This window comes from Myodes glareolus, chromosome 1, assembly GCF_982192425.1.
Source record: "Myodes glareolus chromosome 1, mMyoGla1.1, whole genome shotgun sequence".
Taxonomy (NCBI): Eukaryota; Metazoa; Chordata; class Mammalia; order Rodentia; family Cricetidae; genus Myodes; species Myodes glareolus.
The window spans coordinates 133,633,412-133,659,593 of NC_142026.1; the positions used below are offsets into that span (position 1 = coordinate 133,633,412).

Consider the following 26,182-nt stretch of genomic DNA (forward strand, 5'->3'; position numbering starts at 1 on the left):
TCAGAATCAGATGTGACACACTGTGTCTCGTGTTACATCACATCAAGATACACAGTGACTGGGTAGTCAGCGCTGAGACCAGGGGACACCTGGACTATCTGGGTGACAGTCTTTATATTATATTATATTGCATTTTATCCTCTGTCCAGAAAGGAATCTGCGTGGAATGAATTTGACGCTGCTCACTGTCCTAACAGCCTGCTGCCTGTTGTTAACGTGGGCGGAACCTCTGCTCTTTTTCTCCTGCATGCGCAGGCCTTGCTTGCTCCTGTCCATGTCCCATCATCAGCTGCAGCTCCCTGGCTACCCTGATCCAGCTTTAGAGTTCAGGACCAATGCAGAATTCTTTCTCTTTAATTGCCGTTGTTTTATGGCTGCTTCAGAGCAGCTAATGAGTTGTCCTCTTCCTTCTTTTGCACAGCACTGTGACCTGAGGGTTCAGATCGACTCAGTGCAGTTAGCCCCACTGGTGTTCTGCTGATTTCTGTTTGTGGTTGTCTCCTGGGGAGACTTGTTCAGGTTGTTTCCCTATATTGAGTAGATTTCGGGGCTCCCTTACCCTGATTGGGTCAGCCTCAATTGGTTGATTTTTTTTTCTCTTTGATATGGGTCATATTTTCTTGCTTCTTCATTCCTGGTAGTTTCCTTATTGGACGTCAACTTTTTGATTTTTCTTTGCAGTGCTAAGTATTTTGCACCCTCATTAATATTTTGAACCTAATGATATATGTAAGTTGTTTTTAAATGTCTATTTCTCGTTGGTTTTAAGCTTTTCTAAGTGTGAGCAGAAGAATATTTCACTTAGGGGTATCTTTGCCCTGCTGCTGAAGGGAACCCTTGCAGTCCACTGTGCACTGTGAGATGCTTTGCTGTGGCTAGGGGATGTCCTGTGTTAGGATTGTGCTCTGCATCTCCTCTCCTGGTCCTTCTCTGGCTTACAGAGATTCCTCACAATGAATTTATTAGATGTCAACTTTAGACCTAGGCGCTGTGTAGACCCGGAGCTTCCTGGGTTCAGCTCTAGACCTAGGCGCTCTGTAGACCCGGAGCTTCCTGGGTTCAGCTCTAGACCTAGGTGCTCTGTAGACCCGGAGCTTCCTGGGTTCAGCTCTAGACCTAGGCGCTCTGTAGACCCGGAGCTTCCTGGGTTCAGCTCTTGTCATGCTCTCACTACAGCTCTCATCTTAGGTTCCACCTCAGCAAGTCTCAGAGTTCTGGGCTCTGCAAGATCCTGGCAGCAAATGGGGCACTTGTAAATCTCCTTGTTTTCTGTAACCCAGGATCACTGTCCTTGGGGGCCCGGTGATTTGAAAAGTTTCCTTTACGTTGTCATTTTTTAGCATGAGTGAGAATGTGAACTAGGTCCCGATGGTCCTTCTGGGTTACCCTTTCTGTGCCCTGACTTCCAGGACACACTTTATTTGCGTCTGTGAAATGAGAATGGTGTCATTCATTTCACAAGCCTTGAACCTAACTCCATAGAAACCTTACTAGTGTTTGCCCCATGCTGAGCACTGGTGGATCTGGGACGTGGGCTCCATAGGTTGTCAGGGAGGTCAGTGACCATATTCCAGCAAAAGCACACACCAGAGGACGTTTTCTTCGGCCTCTCAGTTCCCTGAGAGGCGTGCCTGGCCTCTTCTGTCCTTCACTGTGGCTCTCAGGCTGCTTTGGGCTCCACATAATTTGTGCTTTTGAAAGGAAAGGTTAAAATCCTGACATTTTGCAACCTCAACTGTGTACTTTTTCTGGGTCTGTCTTGCAAGTTACTTGACATGCATTGTATTTGCCATGCCCATACCCACCCCACCCCACCCTCACCCCTGTTGGTGGAGGCTGTTTGTTTGTTTCCGGCTGCCCAGACCACGAAACAATCACACAGAAACTATATTATTTGCAATACTGTTTGGTCAATAGCTTAAGTATATTTCTGGCAAACTCTTATATTTTAAATTAACCCATTTTTATTCATCTCTGTACCTCCACGTAGCTGTGGCTTACTGGGTAAAGTTCCAGTGCATCTGTCTTTAGTGGCGGCTACATGACTTCTTCCTGACTCTGCCTACTCTCCCTGCATATATCTCTTTTATCCTGGCTATATTCTGTTAAGCCATTGGCCAAAAGCAGCTTCTTTATTAACCAATAAAAGCAACATGTATACAGAAGGACTTCCCACACCATTTCCCTTTTCTGTTTTAGTGGATATAGTCGACTATGTTGTGCACCAATTTGTTGGGGGAGGCTGTTTGTTCCTGTCTGCCCAGACTATGAAATAATCACACAGAAACTATATTGTTTGCAGTACTATTTGGCCAATAGCTTAAGCGTATTTATAGCTAGCTCTTATATCTTTAGTTAACCCATCTTCATTAATCTGTATATCGCCACATGGCTGTGGCTTACTGGGTAAAGATCCCTGCGTCTGTCTCCAGCGGAGTGACGTGGCTTCTCATTGACTCTGCCCCCCCACCTCTCTCTATCTATCTACACACACACACACACACACATACACACACACACACATTTTAGCCTGGCTATATTCTGTTTAAGACATTGGCCTAAAGCACCTTCTTTATTAACCAATAAAAGCAACACATACACAGAAGGACTTCCCACACCACACCCCCACACCCCTTGTAGCTTGTGATTCTTTTTAGTGCTTCAGTGGTACTGTGTGGTAACAGGCTCGGGAAGATACAACACACTACCACAGAGTTGGCTGCTGTGTGCATTGTTTGTGAGTAGGTGGCATGCTGGGCTTTTTTGGTTTTGTTTTGAACTTTCTGGTTTTGGTTAAAAACTTTGCTATATGTTGTCCCTGCTCACTGAGTACCTTTTTATTTTAAGGTGAACATTTTGGCTCAGATTGGTTGTGTTGAAAGTCTCAGCCAGTCACCCCCTTCTTCTTCTTCTCCTTCTCCTTCCATAAATAAGGTAAATTTGAGGTGTGAATAACTACATGAAGAAATAATCCTTTACCAACCCGACGGTATTATTTTCATATGCGGGGATTTGGGGAAGCTCTTCTGGGGCTTGGTCGGCCAGATGTGATGAAAGAGTCAGGGCCTGCAGGCTGCCAGCCGAGACTTTTACTGAGGCCTGACTGGTGTATGTGCCGGCACTCAGTGAGCTCTAGTGAAGGGTTTGAGTCTGTGAGTGACAGTAGACCCTGGTACCGGAAGGGACAGAAAAGAAAGGGCTGGAAGTGTTGCTCAGTGGAAATGGGGAAGAAAAGGCTAGGGAAGTGGGGCCCCCTTGGCTGAGAAACAGTGGGTTACCGTATCACCACTAGGGAAGTGGGACCCCTTAGCTGAGAAACCGAGTGGGTTAGTGTATGGCTTAGCCTGTGGTTTCAAGATAGGCAAAGAAATAAATGGCCAAAGGATCTTTAAAACATATCCTTATGTCCTAGCATGGTACATCAGGATCAGATTTTGAAAACACCAAGCTCTTGGCTTTAAGTGCCTAGAAAGTATTCTACCAAAGCCCCAGTGGTGAACATTACCACCGAGCTTCACTTCTGCCTTCTGCTCTTCAGGGTATCAAAAAAAGCAGATCCTTGGATAGTAGAAAATATTCTAAATGTCTAGTTTCATCTCTTTGTTTTAAAATGTCTCCAGTAATGTGACCTGGCATTTAAACTGTTTGGAAACGTAACCGTCATGTGACCTCCTCCTTTTAGTGTAAAGGAAGAGATAACTGCTCAGTGAACTGCTAGTTTAGCTTTTGTCTTTGTCATTTATTTTGGTGGGGCGTCTCACTCTGGAGCCCAGCAGCCTCTAGAACTCGCTGTGCAGCAGGCTGGTGTCCAGCCCCTAGGCTTCCTGCCTCGTCAGGTGTTTCTCTATATTCCAGGTGAATTCTCACATGGAAAGATAACTCTGCCGAACCCCACCTTGTCAGTAGCGTATGCACTTATCCGTTCACACTGAGAGGTTAGAGTTACCAATCCCCTTACGGTGTGGGAGCTGAGAAGGGTGAATTGCTCATATGTGAATAGCTAGTAAGTAGGAAAACTGGGGTTCAGGCCTAGAGAAACATCAGAGCCTGCGTCCTTAGTCATTGTACCCACGTGAAATTTATGTGGCCCATGGTTACAGAGTTTGAATTCGCCTACGTGTCTGGTGTCTGGCCTTCCCACCGTGCTGTGGAGTTGAGCACTGAGTAGCCCATGTTTAGGTCAGTGCTGGGCTGTACATGTGAGTGGCCCTGTAAGATCCGGGTGGAGCCGAACACTCCCATTGGTGCTGCATCACCGGCCTCACAGAATGCATCACTCACGTGTGTGTGTTTGTGCTGACCCTGCTGACCTACTCACTGTCCTTCGTGTAAAAGTGCATTTGGTTGTGTACAGCGCATCACAGGGACAGACGGCTGTTTGGCTGCTTTATTATCTACTCTACTTCATGGCCTACCGGTTTAGTCTTGAACAAGAAGTCACTGTAAAACCCTCTGCCGCCCTGCCCCTGCAGCTGTGTCAGACATGCTGAGTGCTGCATCTCGTAATTGAATCATTCTCTCTACCTGATTTAATCTCGTGTTGTTTTGTTATTGTGGCCCTAGGAGCAGTAGGCCATAGCACATATGTATCCCATACAGCCTTGGTGGATAATAGCTTGTCTGCCTAGGTTTATAACAAACATGCTGTACCACAGCGCAATCCCCTAGATGTATTTCCCAGAAATTTCTATATGTATCCCATACAGCCTTGGTGGATAATAGCTTGTCTGCCTAGGTTTATAACAAAAATGCTGTACCACAGCGCAATCCCCTAGATGTATTTCCCAGAAACTTCTATATGTATCCCATACAGCCTTGGTGGATAATAGCTTGTCAGCCTAGGTTTATAATAAACACACACAGCACAGTCCCCTGGATGTAGTTCTCAGAAAGTAGCTTATTAAACACATTGACTGCATCTGTTGTGATCATAGCTCCCCTGTGGGTATAGATACATGAGTGTGCAATGTGCATACCTATCACTGCCACCTTTGTGACCATCCCAAGTTCGTTCTCAGGTCCTTTGGTGCGACAGTCAGTTCAAAGTTGGGTTTCTCAGACATTTAAGATAATGCTGTAAGTTCTTTCAGGAGATGGCTTGAAACAGCCAGGATGAGGTTACACAGGCAGTGACCTGTTATATAGCATGTGTGTGTGTGTGTGTGTGTGTGTGTGTGTGTGTGTGTGTGTGTGTGTGTGTCTTTTGAAGTTTCATTGGCTTTTAGATGTAAAGTTTCAGACAGGCAGCTGTGTTGAATCTACTGCTCCTGGATGTTGAACAGTGCTTAATTTAGTTGGGGTAGGGATTAGGTAGAGAGGTCATACATAATCGGTGAATTATGGAACAGGGAGGGATTGTGTTTACCCTATGTCCAGGTAGACATTCTAAAGTGGCAGGCCTGTTGTTCAACTGCTTATCCTTGTCTCCACTTGGATTTTTCTTTAATGTGTGTGTATTACTCTTTAAAATGAGAATTAAGACCCAGTTAAAAGAACCTACTCAAGAGAAGTTAAGGTCAATGGAAAACGACATTCTAGCAGACGCAAGGGAATGTTCGCATCAGTGAGAGCGGGCTGATGTTACTCACCACACTTGTCTGTGTTTTCACTTGGGTTTGACATAGAAATTGAAATGTGTTTCCGTTGCTTCTACCAGCACATCTGTTGTTCTCAGCCGTCCTGTCAGTCCATTGCTAATGGAGTTACAGTTTCCAGACATCACAACACTCTTTCTCTTGTTCCTCTCCCACACAGGTTGGTGGTGGCAATGACCCTTGGTCAGCCTGGAATGCCCCCAAATCTGGGAACTGGGACAGCTCAGATGCCTGGGGCACCAGGACAGATGGGGCTGGTGCTCAGAGAAACAGCACTAACAACTGGGACGCTGCCTTCGGCCACCCACAGGCCTACCAAGGACCAGGTGAGGGGACTTCTGCTTGAGTGACTTACAGGAAAAAGAGGCCAGTGTTGCTATCCTCAAAGTCAGCACAGCTCAGCGACTCTGGCTGGAGGGTCCTGCATCTCCTCAGTGCTGACACCATCTCCTTGGAACAGTAGGCACCTCTCGGGATGTTGATAATGCCTCCCAGCATTGCCTCCCATGGAGCTTTCCTGGGGTCCATGAATTTGCTAGAACAGTGCATGAACTCAGGGAATCACTTGACTTACTGTTGCCAGTGTATTACAAGGAGTATATCGAGGGATGCACATGAGCAGCCAGATGAGGAGGTCCCTAAGGGAGGCGTGGGGAGAGATGGTGCCTCCAGGCCTCTCCTGTCACACCGCTCCCAGCACCTGCGTGTGCTCAGTGGTGAAGACACTGTTAGAACCCTGCGGCCCCGGGGCTTTTGTGGGAAAGCCATCCCCTTGGCATGGCTGATTATTTACTTCCTCTCCAGCCAGTCTCCTCTTCACAGAAAGGGGGATGGGCTGAAGACTCTGAGCTCCCAGTCATTCATAGCTGGTTTTTAAGGAGGTGAGCTCAATTCCACAGTGCACCGCGGGTCTCCTGGGATAGAAGACACTCCTGTCACCCAGGAAATGCCAAGGCATGCGCACTGGATCAGGAGGCTCTGCTCACTGGGTTTTAAGCGGAGGAGAGATGTATTGAAGGAGAGGCAGTTCAAAGATGAAGAAAGGATATTTGCACCAGGCAGGGTTGTAATGGCACACATTCGTGAGGCAGAGGCAGGGGGACCTCTACGAGTTCAAGGTCAGGTGGTCTACAGAGAGTTCCAGGACAGCTAAAGGTACACAGAGAAACTGTCTCGGACATAAAAGCACAAAAGGATATTTGGAACAGAGGACGTAACTTAGTTGGCAAAGGATCTAAGTTTAATCCCCATAACCTATTGAAAAAGATGCTAGGCATGGTGGTCCTGAGATGGAAACAGGCAGAACCCTAGGGCTCACTTGGTGAATTCCAGGCCAGCTAGAGACTCTGTCCCAAAACACATGGTCAGGGTTGGAGAGTTGGCTCTGTGTTTAAAAGCACTTACTGTGCTAGCAAAGGACCAGGGTTCATTCCCCAGCACTCACATGGCAACTGTCGTCTGTACTTCAGTTCCAAGGGATAAAGTGCCCTCTGCTGGCCTCTGTGGGCACTTCATGCACAGATGTGCGTATACACACACATACACATAGTCCAAACACACACGTTCCTGAAAGGATGTTCATGTCAGGTTCTACGTATATGTACCACCCACATACAAATGTACATGTGCACACACATGCATAGTACAACCCCCACCCCACCCCACCCCAAGGATTTAAATGTCAGCTCTGGAACTGAAAAGATCCAGGACTGCTCTGTGTGGCCAGCCTCTCGTGTGAGTCTCTCAGCTTCTATGTGACAGGACAGAGCCCAACAGCAGAGGACACTCACTGCCTCTCCCGCGTCTGTCATCATTGCTAAGCAGTTGTTCTTAGAGGTGTTGTCCCTTTTTCTCTCTAATGTCTTTGAATTAAGAAGTTTTTCGTTTGTTTGTTTGTAAGTTTGTAAGACTAAATTTGTCCATGCCAAAGCCACTAGGAGGCTTTTTTTTGGGGGGTAGCAGGCCACACTGCTGTAGCCTGTTAATCAGAAGCTGCTCAGAGCAGCAAAACAGTGCTTTTAAACAGGGTTGGGTGGTGCATGCCTTTAATCCCAGCACTTGGGAGACAGAGCCAGGTAGATCTCTGTGAGTTTGAGGACACCATGGTTTATAAAAGTGAGTTACAGAACACCAGAACTACATAGTGAGACCCCCATCTCAAAAATAACCAAAAAGAAATCCATATTTAAGCTCTAAAACAGTGATTACTGCAGTTAGACATTAACCTCACACTGTCTCGTTTACATCCCTGTACCCCTCCCTATCCTGTTTACATTCCTGCACCCCATCCCATCTACATCCCTGCACCCCTCCCCATCCCATTTACATCCCTGCACCTTCTCCCCATCCCATCTACATCCCTGCACCCCTCCCCATCCCATTTACATCCCTGCACCTTCTCCCCATCCCATCTACATCCCTGCACCCCTCCCCATCCCATTTACATCCCTGCACCTTCTCCCCATCCCGTCTACATCCCTACACCCCTTCCCATCCCATCTGTATCCTTCCATCCCCTCCCCATCCTTAGTGGTAACAGTTCTCTCTGCTTCCACATGCTCAGTAGTGTTGAAGATTCTACATATGGCTAAGATGCTAGTACTTGACCTTCTGGGCCTGGAATTGTTTAAGTGTGTGCCATAGTGTCATCTAAATAATATCACATTGTGTATGTGTTTGACAATTTCTTCACCTGTTCATGCACTGATAAACACTTGGGTTGACTCCACATCCTGGCTACTGCAGGCATTGCTTCAGTGATTGTTGGAGTGAAGATAGCTCTTCAAGGTGCTGATGTAATTCCTAATGGGCAGCTAAGTCAGGCTCCCCCGCCCCCCCAACCCCCCAGTGTTTAAGGGTCCCATACCTTTCTGTAATCCTGCTGACTTCCATTTACATCAGGGCTACAAGGGCACCATTCTCTCTGCACCCTTGCCAGTGATTCAGTCTTCCTATAGATCCTAGCAACTATAGTAGCTCACAACTCCTTTTTTTTTCTATATAAGTAATAAACCTTTCAGTTTTTCAGGTACAGGAAGGATTTGTAGTTGTTCCTGGACCTATCTCAGTTGCTAGCCTCCCCTTCTTGTGCTCTCCTATACCATCATTAGCATTCACACTTGAACATAAACACTGGCTCCACTCAGTCTGATGACCAAGATAACAACCTGTACAGGCTGGGCAGGGAGAAAGTTCTCACCCCAAGCAGGATGGAGCAGGAGGTGTAAGATTTCATCATGCAAAACTTACTGATTCCTTCTTAAACCTTCTATTTACTATGTCCCAGACTGTCGTTGACCATTGATAATGGAAGTGGAGCCTGAGTACAGAGGCCTGTGGTGTTTGCTTTCCCATTGTTGAATTGTTGGGGAACTGATGTTGCTTTTTTGGAGATTTTATTTACTTCTGTTTTATGTGTATGAGTGTTTTGCCTGCTTGTCCTTCTGTGCACTGAGTGTGCAGAGCTCTCAGAGGCCAGGAGAGAGCATTCCATCTCTGGAACTGGAGTCACAGACAGGTGTTAGGCACCATTCGCGTGCTGGGAGCAGCCAGTGCTCCTACCTGCTAAGCAGTCTCTCCAGCTGAGTTCCCTGTATGTGTGGAACACTGGCCGTTTATCACACGAGGGTTCACAGATGCCTTCTCTTCTCTCTGGAAGTTGTGTGTTTCTTCGCTGGCTGTTGCCTCCTGTGCTGTGCTGGAGCCTGTGGGTTGGAGGTGGCCCTACTTGTTATGTTTGCTTTAGTTCCCCGACTTCAGTGTGACACCTTCAGTTCAGAGCCGAGGGCATGTCGGGGGTTCTCCCCATTATCCTCAGCAGTTTTATGGTTTGGGGTCTTTACATTTAAGTAACTGATTTTTTTTGGCTTTCTTAGATGACATAAGGTAAGTGCCCAGGTTTTATCCTTGTGTGTGGACTTCCAGTTTTCCCAGCACCGTGGACTAAGAAGCCATCCTTTGAGGCACTTGTAAGGAGTTTGTTAACCTAGTTAGTTCGAATTTGTCTTTTGCATTTAAAAAAAAAAAAGCAGAATTCCTAAGTCAAGCCTTGAGACTGCAAACCTGTGTTCTTCGATTCACACTGGGCTCTGCTCTACATCGCCCGCCGTATAGACAGGATAGCTCCAGCACTTGTTAACTCTCCTGCTGTGTTTGGTCTTTGTCGCCCACAGCAACTGCGGAGGACGACGAGTGGGACGAGGAGTGGGACGACCCCAGGTCCACGTCCGCGTACTTTAAGGATTCAGAGTCGGCCGAAGCAGGGGGCGTCCAGCGGGGAAACAGCCGCCCCGGTGCCTCTTCCATGAAGCTGCCCCTCAACAAGTGAGTTTAAAGGGGCAGAGGATGTCTACACTCTGCAATGTAAAAGAGTTTTACTTCTTTCTAGTCCGTAATCTACCGAGTCTTAGATTAGAAGCTGACTTCATTTCATCCGTTTCACAAGGCTAGTGAGTCAAGTGTTTATTCAGTTAAATCCTCAGGCCAGGCGTGGCGCACACCTGCAATCCCAGTCCGTGGGAGGTGGGAGCATGAGAATCTTGAAGTTCAAGACAATCCTCGGCTGTAGGGAGCAAGGAGTTTCACTATTTTATTAATCACTTCTTATGTGCCAGGTGTTGTGCAGGGTGGTTCACAGGCACCCTCAGATCCCTTTGTCGTATATGGCTTTCCTGTTTCACTACAGGGAAAACTGAAGCCTATTCACATTCAACACAGATGGTAGGCGGGTCAGTCAGGCTCCCAGGCCCTCAGGACACAGATTGCACTGTCACAGACTGCAGAATGTGTTTCTAATATGTGTTTCACCCAGAGTTCTCTTAGCTTAAGGAAAACCATGTTTGTGGGACTTGGAGATCCATTGCTTGTGAATGTGGACACAGCCTGACTCTGGGATAAGGAAAGGTGATAGTAAGCTCTCTTCTCCCCCCACAAGTCATACTTGCAGCAGTGTGTCCCAGACCACTACCCTCTGTCTCCGTACTCTAGGTCTACAAGTCAAAGTGGATTCAGAGGGTGGTAATTTGTGTCACATCTTTTTGAAAGCCTTTGTTTAGCATATATCTAGAGATGAGAGTCAGATCTTGTACCTGTGTAACGGGGCCTTCAGGGTCTCCACATCTATCTAAGTAGCAGCGGTTAGCTGAGCTCTTCCACCACACACTGCCATGCTCTTCAGTCTCTTCCATTGTGGTGTTTGTACTCAGCCGTCTGCATAATAACATTGGTTGTGGCTATCCATTGCTTGCTTATCACTAAGGCTGCAGTGTTGTCCGGACGGTGGGTTGTGCTGGGCATTACTCTCCATTGTTCTTTCAGTCTACACAGGAATTCAGGTAACTCAACGCCAGAAAAGTTGGAAATTTAAGTATACTGGAGCACTGTGAGAACACATTTTAATAATGATAAAAAATTAATATATTGCTGTCTACTTGAATATTCAGTCAATAACTATTGACTGTGCATAGATGTGGATGTGGAGGAAAGTGACCCTTGTTCCATATAGCCAACTCAAATGGACATACTGGGTCCTGGGGGACAGGGAGACTTTCTTTATGTTCGCCCTTCACTCTGTTATTGGAAACAGCTGTTTCAGACTCAATCAAACAGGCAGAATACCTGTGAGCATTACACCTGTTGGAGCCATAGGCTCCCTTCCCCTGCTCAAGCCTCACTGAGTAGCTAACTGGCCATTGGGCCACTTGATTACACTTTACAGTTTCCATCTGAAAGAACAAGGTTAAAACTGGTGTGTTACAGTCACATGGTGAGAACTGTAGAGTGTAGTGGGTTACGGTCACATGGTGAGAACTGTAGCGTGTGCGGTGTGTTACGGTCACATGGTGAGAACTGTAGAGTGTGTGAGGAAGGCCAGAGACTCACAGCACTTATCTTCATGTTCAGATTTCCTGGATTTGCAAAGCCTGGCATGGAACAGTACTTGTTGACCAAGCAGCTAGCAAAACCCAAAGAGAAAATCCCCATCATTGTAAGTTTGTTCATTCTTGTCTGTTTGTTTTATTGCTAATTAAAATTTTTTATTATAATGCCTAATCTAAGAATGTTAGTCTTTTTTGGAAGTATTTTTAAGCACACTTATACTGTCCCAGCTAGTTGATAATATGTTATTAGGCATACTAAAGATAATCAGCATAAATTAATGATTGTTACTGCTTCTCTCAATTTTTATCTTTCAGGTATTAATGTTCAACCATCAGTCGCACATTTTAATACTTTTCCTTTTCTAAATGTCTTAGACTGTAAGACATAATTTATGTTCTGTTTTTCTACCAGCCTTATTTATTTAGTCAGTAAGCTCAGTTCAAATATTTAGGTTTCTACCCTGATGAAAGTAGAGCCCATCATTAGGATAAGGTGCTTTTCCCAATATACTGGTAATAGAATTTCTTCCAGTAAACCAGCTGCCAGCCCAAGATAAGGAGCTAGCAAATAAAAGCTGGGGGTTAATGGAACCAATAACTGAATCTGTCTTGGTGAAATGATTATTACATAATATGACAAATGCTCTTTGGTCTCATCCCATACTTTGTTTCTTAATCAACAAACCTTTCTATCTAGGCAATATCTAGTGAAATTCTAGGGGGAAAGATCCGTGACTATTTTGTAACCCTATTTACTTAACCTGTAGCTGATGGGAGCCTTGGATGTAATCACCATGGCTGCAAGGCTGCAAGGCCAAGAAACCACCTGCCTTCTTCTGTAATCTTTGGTTTCAGGGGCCCATGATAAAATACCAGGAATGATAATGGACCCTTTAATTACTTTTCCTCATTTGTAAAAAGCTTAAAATTCTCAGAACCACCAAATAGAAGTGCACTATCCCAAAGTTCTAATACCTTTGTCCCTCAAAACATATATGCAGTAATTACCTTCTGAGTATTTTAAGATTTGAGCCGGGCAGTGGTGGTGCATGACTTTAATCCCAGCATTCAGGAGACAGAGGCAGGCAGATCTCTGTGAGTTCAAAGCCAGCCTGGTCTACAGAGCAAGTTCCAGGACCGGCCTCAAAGCTACACAGAGAAACCCTATCTCGAAAAACAAACAAACAAGAAGATTTGAATCTTTTTGTTTGTTCCAGGCTGGGGGCAGGGGGGCGACACACGTCATGAGCCTTCTCATTAAATTTAAAACTCTGTGGAATTAAGAGCCCATGAGTTGCCCCTCACATTCTAGTGTGGACTTTGTCACAGACATGACTGTGGTAGAACATAGAATATGAAGTCCAGCCTATGCTTTGTCTATGAGTTTTGGGAGAAATAGACCCATGAGCCCTGTGGGCAGACCTGTCTGTACAGCTTCTCACATAGCAGAAGAAATGGGAAAGCCACTGAGTCTTTAGGAGGCAAAGACAGAACAGAGACCCACTTTGGGCCTAGGATAAAAGGTAACATTACTTACGGACAAGCGAGGCCTGGTGAGTTTGAGGACCAGGCAGTTGCCCTTTGTCCTTGTCACAGAGGGTGGCTGCTCAGGGTGGCCCTTGGTTGCTGTCCTGAGGTCTTAGCAGAGCCTCACAGACACAGCTGAGGCAGCTTAGTTGTGTTCTTAGAGGCCTCCTAGTTCCTTGTTAGCCATCTCCAGTCCTCAGTCGCCTTCTGTAGTGATCGTTGCCTGGGCTTTCATACCCATCCGGCATTTCCCTCCCGCACCTCTGGGCAGAATGAGAGGTGGGCATTTTTGTCCTCTTGTACCTGCTGTCCTTGTGGTGGAGTTCTCGGCGTGCATATACTTCTCTGTAGCCCCATCTATCGGTCTTCCTTGTTTTCTTTTTACTTCTAATCATGGCTGAAATAATGGCCATCAGGCTGTGGCCAGGCTCACCATGGCCTAAATAACAGCTGTCAGGTTGTGGCCAGGCTCACCGTGACCAAAATAATATAACTATCAGTGGTGGCCAGGTTTACCATGGCCAAAATAATGGCTGTCAGGTTGTGGCCAGGCTCGTACTGTTTAGAAGTTAGGACAGTACTGCTTCAGGCATCATTCACAGACCAGTTGCTTATTTGAAAATTGTTTTACCAGTCAGCCCTGTAATTAGTTTAAAAACAGAAGAGGCTGGCAGTGCCGCACGCCTTTTTCCCAGCACCTGGGAGGCAGAGGCAGGTGGATCTCTGTGAGTTTGAGGCCAGCCTGGTCTATAAGAGCTAGTTCCAGGACAGGCTCCAAAACTACACAGAGAATCTTTGTCTCGAAAAACACAAACAAACCAAATGAGAGAGCGTATAAAAACTGAGACTGTGACGTCATTAACATAATCCTGACACACACACACAGTCAATGTTAAAAGTTTAAATTAAAAAGGAAGAGCCCTTTGTCTCATTTAGCTTTAACTTCTGGTCTAAAGGAGAATGTGCTTCTGTACTCAGCTCCCTAAATATGAGCCAGTTTCTTTTCATCCTGAGACAAGATGCCCACGTGGATGAGATGGGTTCATCTGAACAGCTGTGCTCCCCTAGAACTGCAGACAGCCCCTCCTTCTCCAGAGGAGCAAGAACGGCTGCTGCAGGACTGCTGTTCTCTGTGTGACTGCAGTTGTGTTACTGTTTTCCCAAGTTACAGAATTAACTTGTCCTGGATCATTGTTTAGGTTGGAGATTACGGCCCAATGTGGGTTTATCCTACCTCTACTTTTGACTGTGTGGTAGCAGATCCCCGGAAAGGTTCCAAAATGTACGGTCTGAAGAGCTACATTGAGTATCAGCTAACACCCACCGTGAGTACCTGCCTTCAGATGGTTGCTGCTGCTGCTTGCTTTTTCTCCATTTCAGTGCTTGGCGTTGGTAATGCTTTCTTCTCTCTCCCTTGTTTTGCAGAACACTAACCGATCTGTAAACCACAGGTATAAGCACTTTGACTGGTTGTATGAGCGTCTCCTAGTCAAGTTTGGGTCTGCCATTCCGATCCCTTCTCTTCCAGACAAGCAGGTGACAGGTGAGTGTGAGTTGTGCCGTTCAGAGTGACAGGCGGAGAGCTGGCTGGGTTGTGCTCCTGATGCGTAAGAGCACAAGTGGACAACTTTGCTGTCAGAGAACTTGTGTACCTCGAATTCTAGAAAAGTCATTGTCTTTATTTCCTTTTACCAAAAAGGTTCATTTTTTAAGTGTGAGAATAGAACCTTAGAAAACAGAAATCTGAACAGCCTAAAATGAAAACAAAAGCTTGAGACCCAAATGACAAGAGTCAGGCTCTGCCGCTCTGCTCTCCTGTGTGTGGAGCACACGGAGAAGTCAGAGCTCTCAGTTGTTCTTGAGGAAGAATCATTCGTCACACACTCGTGCCCTCTCCCTTTCCTTGTTTACTTAAGTGTCACATTCGTTCCACTTTGTCCTGCCCCCAAAAGTCTCCTGGTAAGTGAGGTTTAGAGAGTGGCTCAGTGGTTAAGAATGTGCACTGCTATTGCAGGGGACCAACTTCAGTTTCTAGCGCTTGTATTGAGTACCTTGTAGTTGCCTACAACTCCAGCTTCAGCCTCCACGAGCACCTGCGTTCATGTGCACATTCCACACACACACACACACACACACACATTTAGAATAATAAAATTACCTTTCAAAAATGAGAAACTATGGGGGCTGGAGAGATGGCTCAGCGGTTAAGAACATTGCTCTTCCAAAGGTCCTGAGTTCAATTCCCAGCAACCACATGGTGGCTCACAATCATCTGTAATGAGGTCTGGTGCCCTCTTCTGGCCTGCAGGCATACACGCAAACAGAATATTGTATACATAATAAGTAAATAAATAAATATTTTTTTAAAAAATGAGAAACTCTCTGCTAGGTAATCCAGCTTCTGCCCCTGTACATTTGCTCAGAAAGGGTTTGCCTCTTTAGAAACTGTCGTCTCAGATGTGAGTCTCCTCTAGTGTGGGACCGGGGATAAGTGCTTGAGGACTCAGTGAGAAGCATGACTTAGAACACTGGGTTTGTAAAGGGGCTGAATGTCCCCGAAACTATGAGTTTTAATAGATTGGTAGAAACTCTTAAGTGACTAAAGTGTTCCATGTAGAGAGGAATGGATGGAGGGCCAGAGTGAGGCTTAGCCAGCCAGATCTGGAAGGGCCTGGGAGAGAGGAGAGAGGAATTGGAGCGGGGGCAAGGCCCTTCCCAAAGAGAAGGCCAAAGAAGGCTTAACCCTCAGAGCTGAGGAACTTAGGGAGGGACCGCAAGTCATCTTAGCCCACCAGATGGCAGTTCCTGGCTGAGATTTCAGCATTGCAGCCCACCCTGTCCCCAGGGACCAGTCCCTGTGCTCTGGGGAACTTCCTGAGTTCTTTCTTCTCTGTGCTTACAGGTAGGCTCTTTGATCTTCATAGCAGAGAGGGGGAAACAGACCCCAAAGCATCCAACAGGCCCTTTTAGCCTGCTAAGCAGGGAGTTTGTGTTTGATCCTCAAGCATCCTATGTTTGTGTTAGAGGTTGAACCAGCTAATCTTTAGCTAGAATTAGTATCATCAAGATCAGTAAAAGTCATTCTTTTTTTAATATTTATTTAATGTGTATACATTATTCTGTCTGTCTGTGTGCCTGCAGGCCAGAAGGGGGCACTAGACCTCATTACAGATGGTTGTGAGCCACCATGTGGTTGCTGGGAATTGAACTTTGGAAGAGCAAGCAATGCTCTTAACTGCTGAGCCATTACTCCAGCCTGAAGTCATTCTTCTTAAAACTGTATATTTTACTTTGTTTTCTGTTTACTTTCCTCTGGAGGGTTTCGTTTTGTCTCTCTTGTTTTGTGGAGATGAAATTTTTTAGTTTTTAAAGAAGTTGTTTGGGCTTGGATTATTTTAGTTTTAGAAACCTCAAAAACTTGACATTGTCCCAGTGAGGTGGAGGATGCTACTCTGCTCCTAGGTGGGCACATCCAACAGGCCTGTGAGTGCTGCTGCAGCATTTCCGTGGGGCTGGAGCCCTGGGTGCTGTAGACCGTAGCTGCCTTTCACTCAGGTGTCAGCAGACCCACAAACTGTTCTACAACCCGTTCAAGTCATATGCCCTGTTATTCTCTTCATCCCTTTTACTTTAAATCAGAGCTCTCTCTCTCTCTCTGTCTCTCTCTCTCTCTCTGTCTCTCTCTGTCTCTCTCTCTCTCTCTCTTTGGTGGGGGGAGTGGGGTGGGAGATGATGTTGAGACAGGGTTTCTCTGTGTAACTTTGGAGCGTGCCTGGAAATCATTCTGTAGACCAGGCTGGTGTCTCGAACTCACAGAGGTCCACCTGCCTCTGCCTCTCCAGTGCTGGGATTAACAACGTGCACCACCACTGCCCAGCTCAGACCTTTCTTTTTAAAACAGTAGATTTGATTCCAATCCTTTTTACATGTTATAAATGTCAGTCTGTACCCTTGAATTTTATCCTCTACTTTTACCCAATAGGCTGGCATAGCATGTGCTTCACAGTTTTTAAATGAACAGGCGATGGTTTTCAGTCAAGTAATTTATTATTGGTTTAAAGCATCATAGAGCTCTCAATCCTTCCACATTGAAGTTTGTCTTTAAAAGGGGGGAGGGGGAGAGCAGGCATGCAGCCAGGGGCATGGCACAGCGAGTAAGCAGCATCCGCAGTCTGAAGAAAGTCTGGCTTTGACCGCTCTCTGGAGGCACGCCGAGGACACTTCTCCTTGCCTCCTGTCTGTGGTACCCACAGGCTCAGTGCTGTGTGTAGACTCTCCTCACTGAACTCCCAGAAGAAAGAAAGAGGAAGTCTGGGAAATGATGTCATGCTTGTCCATGAAAGTTCTCAGGTGACATATTCTGTTTGCAGATTTCATTCTTTGTGAAAACAGGACAGAATCAGCCAGGTTGTATTTTGGGATTCCAAAAGATTGTTTTCACATTTTTAATGAAAACTTAGGTAAGGTTTATGGAAAATGGATAAACATACATCCCTTCTCTCCCCTCCCCCTTGGTTACAAGTCCCTGGAACCTGGTATAAACACCTAGTAAACATAAAATGCTATGCAAATCCTAGCTGAGCCAGCTGTATTGAAGGATTTTTACAAAGAGGATTATTAAATAAAAAATGATCAAATTTCAGTCCCTGACTAGTTAATTCTGGCGCTGATTCCTTTGCTCTAGGAGGAGTGCAGGACATCCCAGTATGTGCACCTGCCAGGTCCTTCCGTCAGTAAGGGAGGCCGCCATCTTTCCCAAGGCTGAAACTGAGGGCCAAACCATTAGGCTTTTATAGTATATGCCCTGCCCTACTACTAAGTGTGCAGTGGTAGTGCCCTGCGCTCCTACTAAGTGTGCAGTGGTAGTACTTTTAGATATGAGAGGCTTGGGGTGAGATCCACGGTGTTTGCATGCTGCTTAAGGTAGAACATGTTGGTAGATGGGTCTATCTTACTGGAAGATTTGCTCATGTGTGTACTCTTCTGACAGAAAGTTGAGGCTGCATTTTTTGAAAATTCCCTTTTGACTGTATGCAGTAAGTTCATTCTTGGTACCGACTTTTACAGTGTTGTAACCACCACTATGTTGGTAACACAGGGTAGTTCTGTTGCCTCCCAAAACTTCACGGTGCTCAGCGTTAGCATTTGTTTCCAGCTCCTTCCTCTACTCCTGTCCTTGACAATATCTGATCAGTTCTTTGTTGCTATAATTCTGCCTGTTCAGTCAGGCGATGGTAGGTACACCTTTAATCTCAACACTCAGGAGGCAGAGACAAAGGCAGGTGGATCTCTGTGAGTTCGAGGCCAGCATGGTCTACAGAACAAGTTTTAGGACAGCCAGAACTGTTACACAGAGAAACCCTGCCCCACCCCTGCAAAAAAAGGGGGGGCAATTTTGCCTTTTCTCAAATACATTATGAGTGGAAACAGTGCAGCTGAGATCCATTCCTTTGTTGGATCAGCAGTTTTCTTTATAGCTGTTATTAGAGTTTGCATAGACTGTAATTCTTTACCCTTTCATTCACTGACAGACATTTGAACTTCTAGTTCTAGGTAATGTTGCATTACCAGTATAGATATTTTCTTATTTTTGTTTATTTTTTATTTTTTGTAGTTACAATAATTATATCTATTTTAATTTTTGTCATAACTAAGGATTTTGTTTATTTTTGAGACAGGCCCTCACTGAGTAGATCAGGCTGACCCGAAGCTCATTACATAACGCAAACTGGTGCTCCTCTTGCTTCATCTGCCCCGCCCCCTCAGTACTGTGAATCTATATCAGTGATATATGAAAATGTCCATGAGTCCACATCTTTACCTACACTTGGTAATGTCTGTTTTCCATTGATTTTGCTTGACCAGTATTTTTTAAAAAATGTGTAGCCCAGGCTGGCCTCAAACTTGTGATCCTTCTGCCTCTGCCTCCTTCAGCAGATCCTACTGGCGTTCCCCACCACAGCACCAGTCTTATAGGCATGTCGTGGTATATTTTGTTTTTGTTTTATTCTGTACTGATGGGTTGTATAGAGTATCTTTTCATGCACTTATTCCTATCTATGTGTCTTTTTTTGGTTAAGTGTCTGTCTGTTCAAATGGTTCTTTTTTTTAATTTTGCTAGTCTATTTTTTCATTGCTGATTTATTTCTATATGATCTAGAAACAGTTCTCCTTCAGGTGTGTGATGTGCACGTGACTGCTCCAACTGTAGCTTGCCCTTTTGTTCTCCAAACAATGTGTAGCACAAGCCATTAATTTTAAGGAATCCAGTGTCTTTCAGTGACAGATATCTGAAAGAAACAGTTTAATTAAAGGGAGAAAGGTTAATTTGGGCTCATGTGGTAGAGGTTTCACTGTGCCTGTGCATAGCAGAGCAGAGAGTGGAGAGGGGACACCTCAGTAACCCATTCCACCCAGCTGAACCCAGCCTCCTAAAGTTCCACAAGCTAGGGACTCAGCATTGAACACCAGATCCTGTGAGAGACGTTTCATTTAACCTTGGCATCCAGCATGGCAGGATTTTATGAACTGTGCCCTAAGGTAGTATCATGAAACCTCTGTCTAGCTTCAGTTCATGATACATTTACTGAAAGTGTGGTAGTTTGAGGTTCTGCATTCATGTCTGATGTATTTGTGGCTGACTGTTGTATGCTTCACTTGTTTGCATCTGGACACCAGAAAGACTCCTTTCCCTGATCATTGCACCTGCCCTTTGAACAGAGTCACGTGACCGGCTGTGTGGGTTGTTTCTGGGCTCGTTTACTCTCTCTGTTCATCTTCTTGCCAAAACCACACAGTGTTGATTAATGTCACTAAATCAGATAGTGCACATCCGCAGATTGATCCTTTTTTAATGTATTTATTTTATGACTATGGCTGTTTTGCCTACATACCTACATACCTCATGCCCATAGAGGCTAGAAGAGGACATTGAGTTTCCTGGAACTGGAATTACAGATGATTGTGTATCATCATGTGGGTTCAAACCCAGATTCTCTGGAAGAGCACCCAGTGCCCGTAACCAGTGAGCTGTCTCAATCCCCTCTGCCTATATTTTTGAAGGGGGTAACTGGAGACTGCTTGTTCGTTTCCCAGCCACTCAGACCTGAATAATCACACAGAAAATTTATTAATTACAACATTGCTTGGTCAGCAGCTTAGGCATATTTCTACCTAGCTCTTACATCTTAAATTAACCCATTTCTATTAATCTTTGTAACGCCACAAGACTGTGGCTTATCAGAAAGGTTCCAGCAGCATCTTTTTCCTTTTGCAGCTACATGGCATCTCCCTGACTCCACTACGCTCTCTCTCTATCTCTGGATTTCCCACCTGGCTTTACTCTGCTAAGCCATTGGTCGAAACAGCTTTTTTTATTACCCAATGGTAAAAAAAAAAAAAAAAAACAAAAAACTACTCACAGCATACAGAGGGGCTCCCACATCTGAAGGGCAGGTTGCTGGTTATAGGATCTTCAGCTGCTGTTTTCCATGCTGCACAGCCCGTGTCTTCCCACTGCCATCGACCTGCTTTGTCCCCACAATAAGTCAGCCCTTAATTCTGCTTTCTTCCCACACAAGCACCAGCCTGGCTGCTGGTGACCGTGGGGTTTTGTTTTCTTCTCTCAGCGTTTGCCTCTGCTGCATCTAAGTGTGAAGCTCTTTGGACTCACAATCTTCTCTTTTGCCATCTTGCATTTCTGTTGATTGCTGATGTGAATTTCCTGTTTCAGTCCCTGCACTGCCAACTCCAGGCATTCTATTCACTTCTTTCTGTGGTTCTGTATCCTTTAGGGTCTGATTGTTGATTATTGTCATGTTGTCCTTTGATTTTTCTAACAGTTTTTTGAACATACTTAGAGAAACTGCTTTGCTTTTTGACAGCAAAATTCAACATTTAGCTACACTTAGTAACAATTTCTGCTGACAGGTTTTTTTTTCTTCAATATATTTCCTAATTTGCTTCTTATTGGCCAAACTCTAGTTGGCTTTTTGTTTGTTTGGGTGTTTTTTTTTTTAAATGAACATTGGTCCTTGCTGAGAATATGTTTCAACATCTCCACATTCTGTTGTTGCCTTTTTATTTTGTTTGCATGAGGAACTGGCCTATGCAGTTCCAAAATCTCAAAATGCTATCTCCCTTACAACTCAGTTGTTTTTGTGTTTGTGTGTTTAAGACTGGCATCCTAAGGTTTGCTTCTGCACATGAACTAGCAGGGCGCCTGGGACTGATGGCTTCTTTCTTCTAGATGTAACTATAAGTAGAAGGCATTCAAAGTGGGGTCACTTCAATTTATCCCCAGCCTTTATTTGTCCTGGTCCTTTGTTTTGTTTTTGTTGTTTGGGGTAGTATTTGTTTCTACCCCAGAAAGAAAGAAGCAGGGTCTTTCTGTGTTGTTCAGTGTAACATGAAGGGGTCTGTTTGTTGGGGGTTTTCTGTCCTGTCCGGCCCCCCAGCTGTTTAGTCCCAGAGAAAAAAAATCACACATAGATCTCTATTAGTTACAATGCTGATTGGCCCATTAGGTCAGGCTACTTATTAGCTAACTCTCACATCTTGCTTGATTAACCCATTATTCTGATCTATTTTAGCCATGTGGCTCAGTACCTTTTTCAGTGGGGCAGCTTACATCCTGCTGCTTCTGTGGTCTGGGCAGGAATGCAAGGAATCAATTTCCTCCTCCCCAGAATTCTCCTGCCCTCCTTGCATCATTTCCACTTCCTGTCTAGTTTCCCCGCCTACACCTCCTGCCTGGCCAATCAGCGTTTATTTAAAACATGATTGACAGAATACAGACACTTCTCCCACAGTTCAGGCTTGCCCCAAACTCCCGAACTCAGATAATCCTGCTGCCTTAGACTACCATGCAACTGGGACTACACTGTGTCTTGCTTCCTCTCTGGACCCTTCTCTGTCTCTCTTGCATGTGTACAGTCTCATGGTTGGGCAGGAGCATGTGACTTAGACACCATCTGGTCCCCACTGTTTTACACAGCTTCGTCCTAGAATGTGCTTGGTTCTGCCATCTTCCCTAAGCACAGCCACTTGTTCTCCCTCCTCACCCCTGAGGTTGCCTGGCACCAGTGTTCCTGAGAATGGGCATCTCCCCCTTGCTCCAAATCAAGTGAGCCTGCTCCTATGTGAAGGATGCTGCAGCTGATCTCCGCAACCTGCCTTGCCAGGCACGGCCTCTGAGGTGTGAGGAGGTGCACTGCAGCAGAGATGGAGCAGCCCTAGAATGCTACAGGTTCTCACTGTTCTTGGTGGAGTTGAACAGTTTTTCCAGCAGAGGTGCTTGTTAGGCGGTTCTGTCTCATTGATCTCCAGAGTAGGCTGTGGTTATTTTGTTGGCATTGGACGGCTTCACATTGATTCTCAGGGTTAGGGTAACTTCCGGTCCTCACCTGGCTGTGTGGGAATTTCCTCCTTTAGGCCCTCAGGTGATACTTGTTTTGTAAGAACATGAATCCACTGCTCATTTGATGTTGGCTGTGTCCTGATTGCCAAGCTCTCTATTCTAAAACAGGAACAGTTGCTCAGTAATGTTTGCTGCAGCATGGCTGTTAGGTCTTGGGTAGGTACGGTCTTCACCATTTAACTTAACAAGACTATATAGAAGGGCTGGAGAGCTGGCTCAGTGGTAAAGAGCACTTGTTGCTCTTGCAGAGAACCTGGGATCAGTTCCCAGCATTCAGATGGTAGCTCATAATTGCCTGTAGTTCTCTCTAGTTCTAAGGGATCTGTCACCATCTTATGGTATCTTTGGGCACCAGGGACACATGTGGTACATATATGCAGGCAAATATTCACACACATAAAAATTAAAAGGGGGGGCTGGAGAGATGGCTCAGAGGTTAAGATCACTGACTGTTCTTCCAGAGGTCCTGAGTTCAATTCTCAGCAACCACATGGTGACTTACAACCATCTGTAATGAGATCTGGTGCCCTTTTCAGGCCTGCAAGTATACATGCAAGCAGAACATTGTATATGTAATAAATAAATAAATCTTTTTTTTTTAAAGGAGTAGAACAAAGTTACAGTCTTCAGGGAGTACACACATGCACCCCGGTGTGTGTGTGTGGGGGGGTGTGAATGCATGTATGTGCCCATGTGCATGCAGGAGCCCATGAGGGACCTGGATCCTCTGGAACAGCCCATGGAGGTCAGAGGAGTCAGATCACTGGAGTTGCAGGTGGCCGTGAGCTGCTCTGTGGATGCTGGGAGCTGAACTGGGGTCCTCTGAAAGAGTGGTTGTGCTCTTTCCTGCTGAGCCATGTCTCCAGCCCCCGGAACTTCATTCTTAAAAACTATAAAGAGTTGTCAGGTGGTGGAGGGAGGTCACACCATTAATCCCAGCACTCAGGAAGTAGTGACAGGCTAAGTTCTGTGAGTTCTGGTCTACAGAGCGAGTTCCAGGTCAGACTCAAAAACTACACAGAGAAACCCTGTCTCAGGAAACCAAGCAAACACTAAACTAAAGAGTCAGGGCTGGGGAGATAGCTCAGCTGTGAGAACAGTTGCTGTGAGCTGGAGCTCAGCTCTCCAACACTCACATGAAAACCAGGCATGACCACACGTGTGCTGTAACACAGCACCGTAGGGTGGGAACAGGAGGATGACAGGCGTGCTGGCTGTAAACCTAACTCTGGGCTAGTGAAAGATCTTGTCTCAAAGGAACAAGGCAGAGTAACAGTACAAGAGTCTGAGCATTGTGCTTTGCCTCCATACCCCTTACACGTGCGCACACACTCCACCCTATATCACACACACACCGAACTCACACATACACACATCTTTCTTGTGACTTTCTGAGCCTTTTACAAATGGCTTTCTGCGCAGTATCCAGTAGTCACAGGAGCTCCAGTATAATTCTCTGTAGGAGTAATGTATCACTCTGGGTGTGTCTCTCTAGGTCGCTTTGAAGAGGAATTTATCAAGATGCGCATGGAGCGACTCCAGGCCTGGATGACGAGGATGTGCCGGCATCCCGTGGTGTCGGAGAGTGAGGTTTTCCAGCAGTTCCTGAACTTCCGAGATGAGAAGGCAGGTGTAGCCTAGCACCGCGGTCATAGGGAAGTGGGAGCTGGCACAGTTATGGTGAATTTACAGCTGAAGGAGCCAGAGCAGTGTTGTTTGTGTCAGTCCAACCCCCAGACAAGAAGGGACAGAAGCCTGACCCCGTGCATAGGAAGTGTGTCATGTGGTGTGAGAAAACTGTCAGCCAGTAGGCTGTGTCCACTGGAGAAGTCAACCCGGTGGATGGCACACAGATGAAGAATATGCTCAGATGTGAAGTGTTTTCCAGGGGGCTCTTTAAAATGGGCTCATGGTTCAGGAAGAGTACTTGGTGCACAAGCATGAGGACCTGAATTCAGATCCGCACACTGTCCATGTGTACACCCTGTAACCCACACTGCCCGCGTGTGCACCCTGTAACCTGCACTGTGCACACGTGCACCCGGTAACCCGCACTGTGAGGTGTGGAAACAGGCTCATTAGAAGTTGCTGCCCACCATCCTAACTTCAGGATCAGGGAGACACAGTCTCAGAGGACTAGGATGGAAAGTGATAGAGCAGAACACCCAAGGCCCTCCCTTGGCCTCTCACCTGTGTGCTGGCACATGTATGTGTGCGCACAAGAATAAACCCAAACTGTGAGCCTAAAGAGAGAATGGACTGTGTGAGTCATCTGAGGCTGTGAGTTCCCACCACCTCAGCATCTTGTAGGGAAATAGATTGAAGACTGAGCCCTCATCCCAGAGCCAAGTCCTCTTCCTGTAGCAGAGGTGGTACGCCCAGAGTAGATTCTGCTCTCTGCCTGCTCCTAGTAGTTACTATGCCAGTGCTTACCCGTTCCTTGTGAAAAACACCTCCTTGTCAGCTTTGGAAGTAGCCGTCTCCTGATAAGCTTGTACCATGTTCCTCCATGTTCCTCCTGTGTCGTTTATTCTCCAGAGATGTTTTCTCTGTAATTTTACAGGGAACAAATGTTGCAGATTTTGAAAAACACTGAAGAGTGAAAGCATGGGCCAGTTCAGAAGAAACAGAAATGCTAAATATAGTATGGCCCAGGGAAAGATGGGACCAAGTTATTCTTGTCTTTAATCAGCTCATAGGATACCTTACTTCCCATTGGGATCTTCAGAGAGAGATGTCCTTGCTCAGCTTCGTAGTGGTTTTGCCTTGGAGAAGTGATGCTTTTACAAATTGGGCTGAACATTCGCGCTGGGTCTGCATGTTTAAGTACACTTGACAAAGTACACTTTGGCATTGCTTTCAGTGGTTGCCTCTTTCTGAACTTTATAGGCATGGCTGGAGTATTGTGTATCACCAAGTGGTGATGTGAGGCATGTCTGTCAGTAGCAAGCCTTGCAGGCTGCTGAAGCCAATCTTGGTTTTTCTGGTGTGACGGGCTGCAGTCTAGGAGTCCCTGGAACAGCAGAGCCATGAAACCATGCGCTGAGCACGTGAGCGCCACACTGTAGTCACTAAACTGCACAGCAGAGCCCTGGAACTGTCTCCGAGCACGAACTGTACAGAGCGTGCATGCACGCGCGCACACACACACACACACACACAGTTACTGTCAGTCATTGGTTGCCCACAGGATTTCAGAGGGTCTCATTGTGTTGATTGGTCAGGAGTTTAGAAAGCACTAATAAAGGTCCTATTGTGCTCATCATCTGCTTAGGAAGAAGGATAAATCTCAGGCATCGTTTGTTTGGTTTTACATGAAGCTGCCTTTCAAGGCTGCTAACTCACAACAGAAGTGGTAGAAAAGAAAAAGGAATGAACTGAGTCGTTTGTTTGCTGTCGGCATCTCTTCTACCCGTCTCTTGCTGTGGTTCTGGTAAAGCATTGTCCTTGTTAGACCACAGTTTCCTCGGCAGCCAGAGACATTGCAGAACAAGAGAGCAGTGCAATGCTCTGTTTATTAGTAGCCAACGATGGTGAACAGAGGACGGCCCCTGAGACTGCCTAGAATCGCTAGGAATAAGTGGTTATCAGGAGCTGGATTGCTAAATCATAAAGTTAAAAAAGTCTCTCAACTTCAAAGTTATGAAATATTTAGGAATAAATACAAAGAGATATATAAAAGACCTATCTGTAAAACTATGAAAAATTGACAGAAATAAAGGACCTAATCAAGATGTCCTGTGTGAAAACTCAAAGGGAAGGAG

At 45.8% G+C, this 26,182-nt stretch overlaps 1 protein-coding gene and 1 long non-coding RNA gene across 3 annotated transcripts in view; one reads left to right on the plus strand and one right to left on the minus strand.

The window, feature by feature from the left end:
• Window positions 1-26,182, plus strand: part of Snx9 (sorting nexin 9) — an 82,965-nt gene that overhangs the window by 43,571 nt on the left and 13,212 nt on the right. Inside the window, exons 5-11 of one of the 2 annotated variants that reach the window (XM_085687746.2) lie at window positions 2,848-2,934; window positions 5,755-5,920; window positions 9,767-9,917; window positions 11,496-11,580; window positions 14,200-14,325; window positions 14,426-14,543; window positions 23,914-24,044. In XM_085687746.2, the coding sequence (XP_085543872.1) occupies window positions 2,848-2,934; window positions 5,755-5,920; window positions 9,767-9,917; window positions 11,496-11,580; window positions 14,200-14,325; window positions 14,426-14,543; window positions 23,914-24,044 (864 nt within the window). The remainder of the gene's footprint in view (window positions 1-2,847; window positions 2,935-5,754; window positions 5,921-9,766; window positions 9,918-11,495; window positions 11,581-14,199; window positions 14,326-14,425; window positions 14,544-23,913; window positions 24,045-26,182) is intronic. The other variant, XM_085687747.2, reaches the window with a different exon arrangement.
• Window positions 17,029-21,833, minus strand: LOC125391131 (uncharacterized). Its single transcript, XR_015001272.2, has 2 exons — window positions 20,422-21,833; window positions 17,029-17,378 (listed from the first exon to the last, which is right to left on the minus strand). It is a non-coding gene; the product is annotated as an uncharacterized LOC125391131 (long non-coding RNA).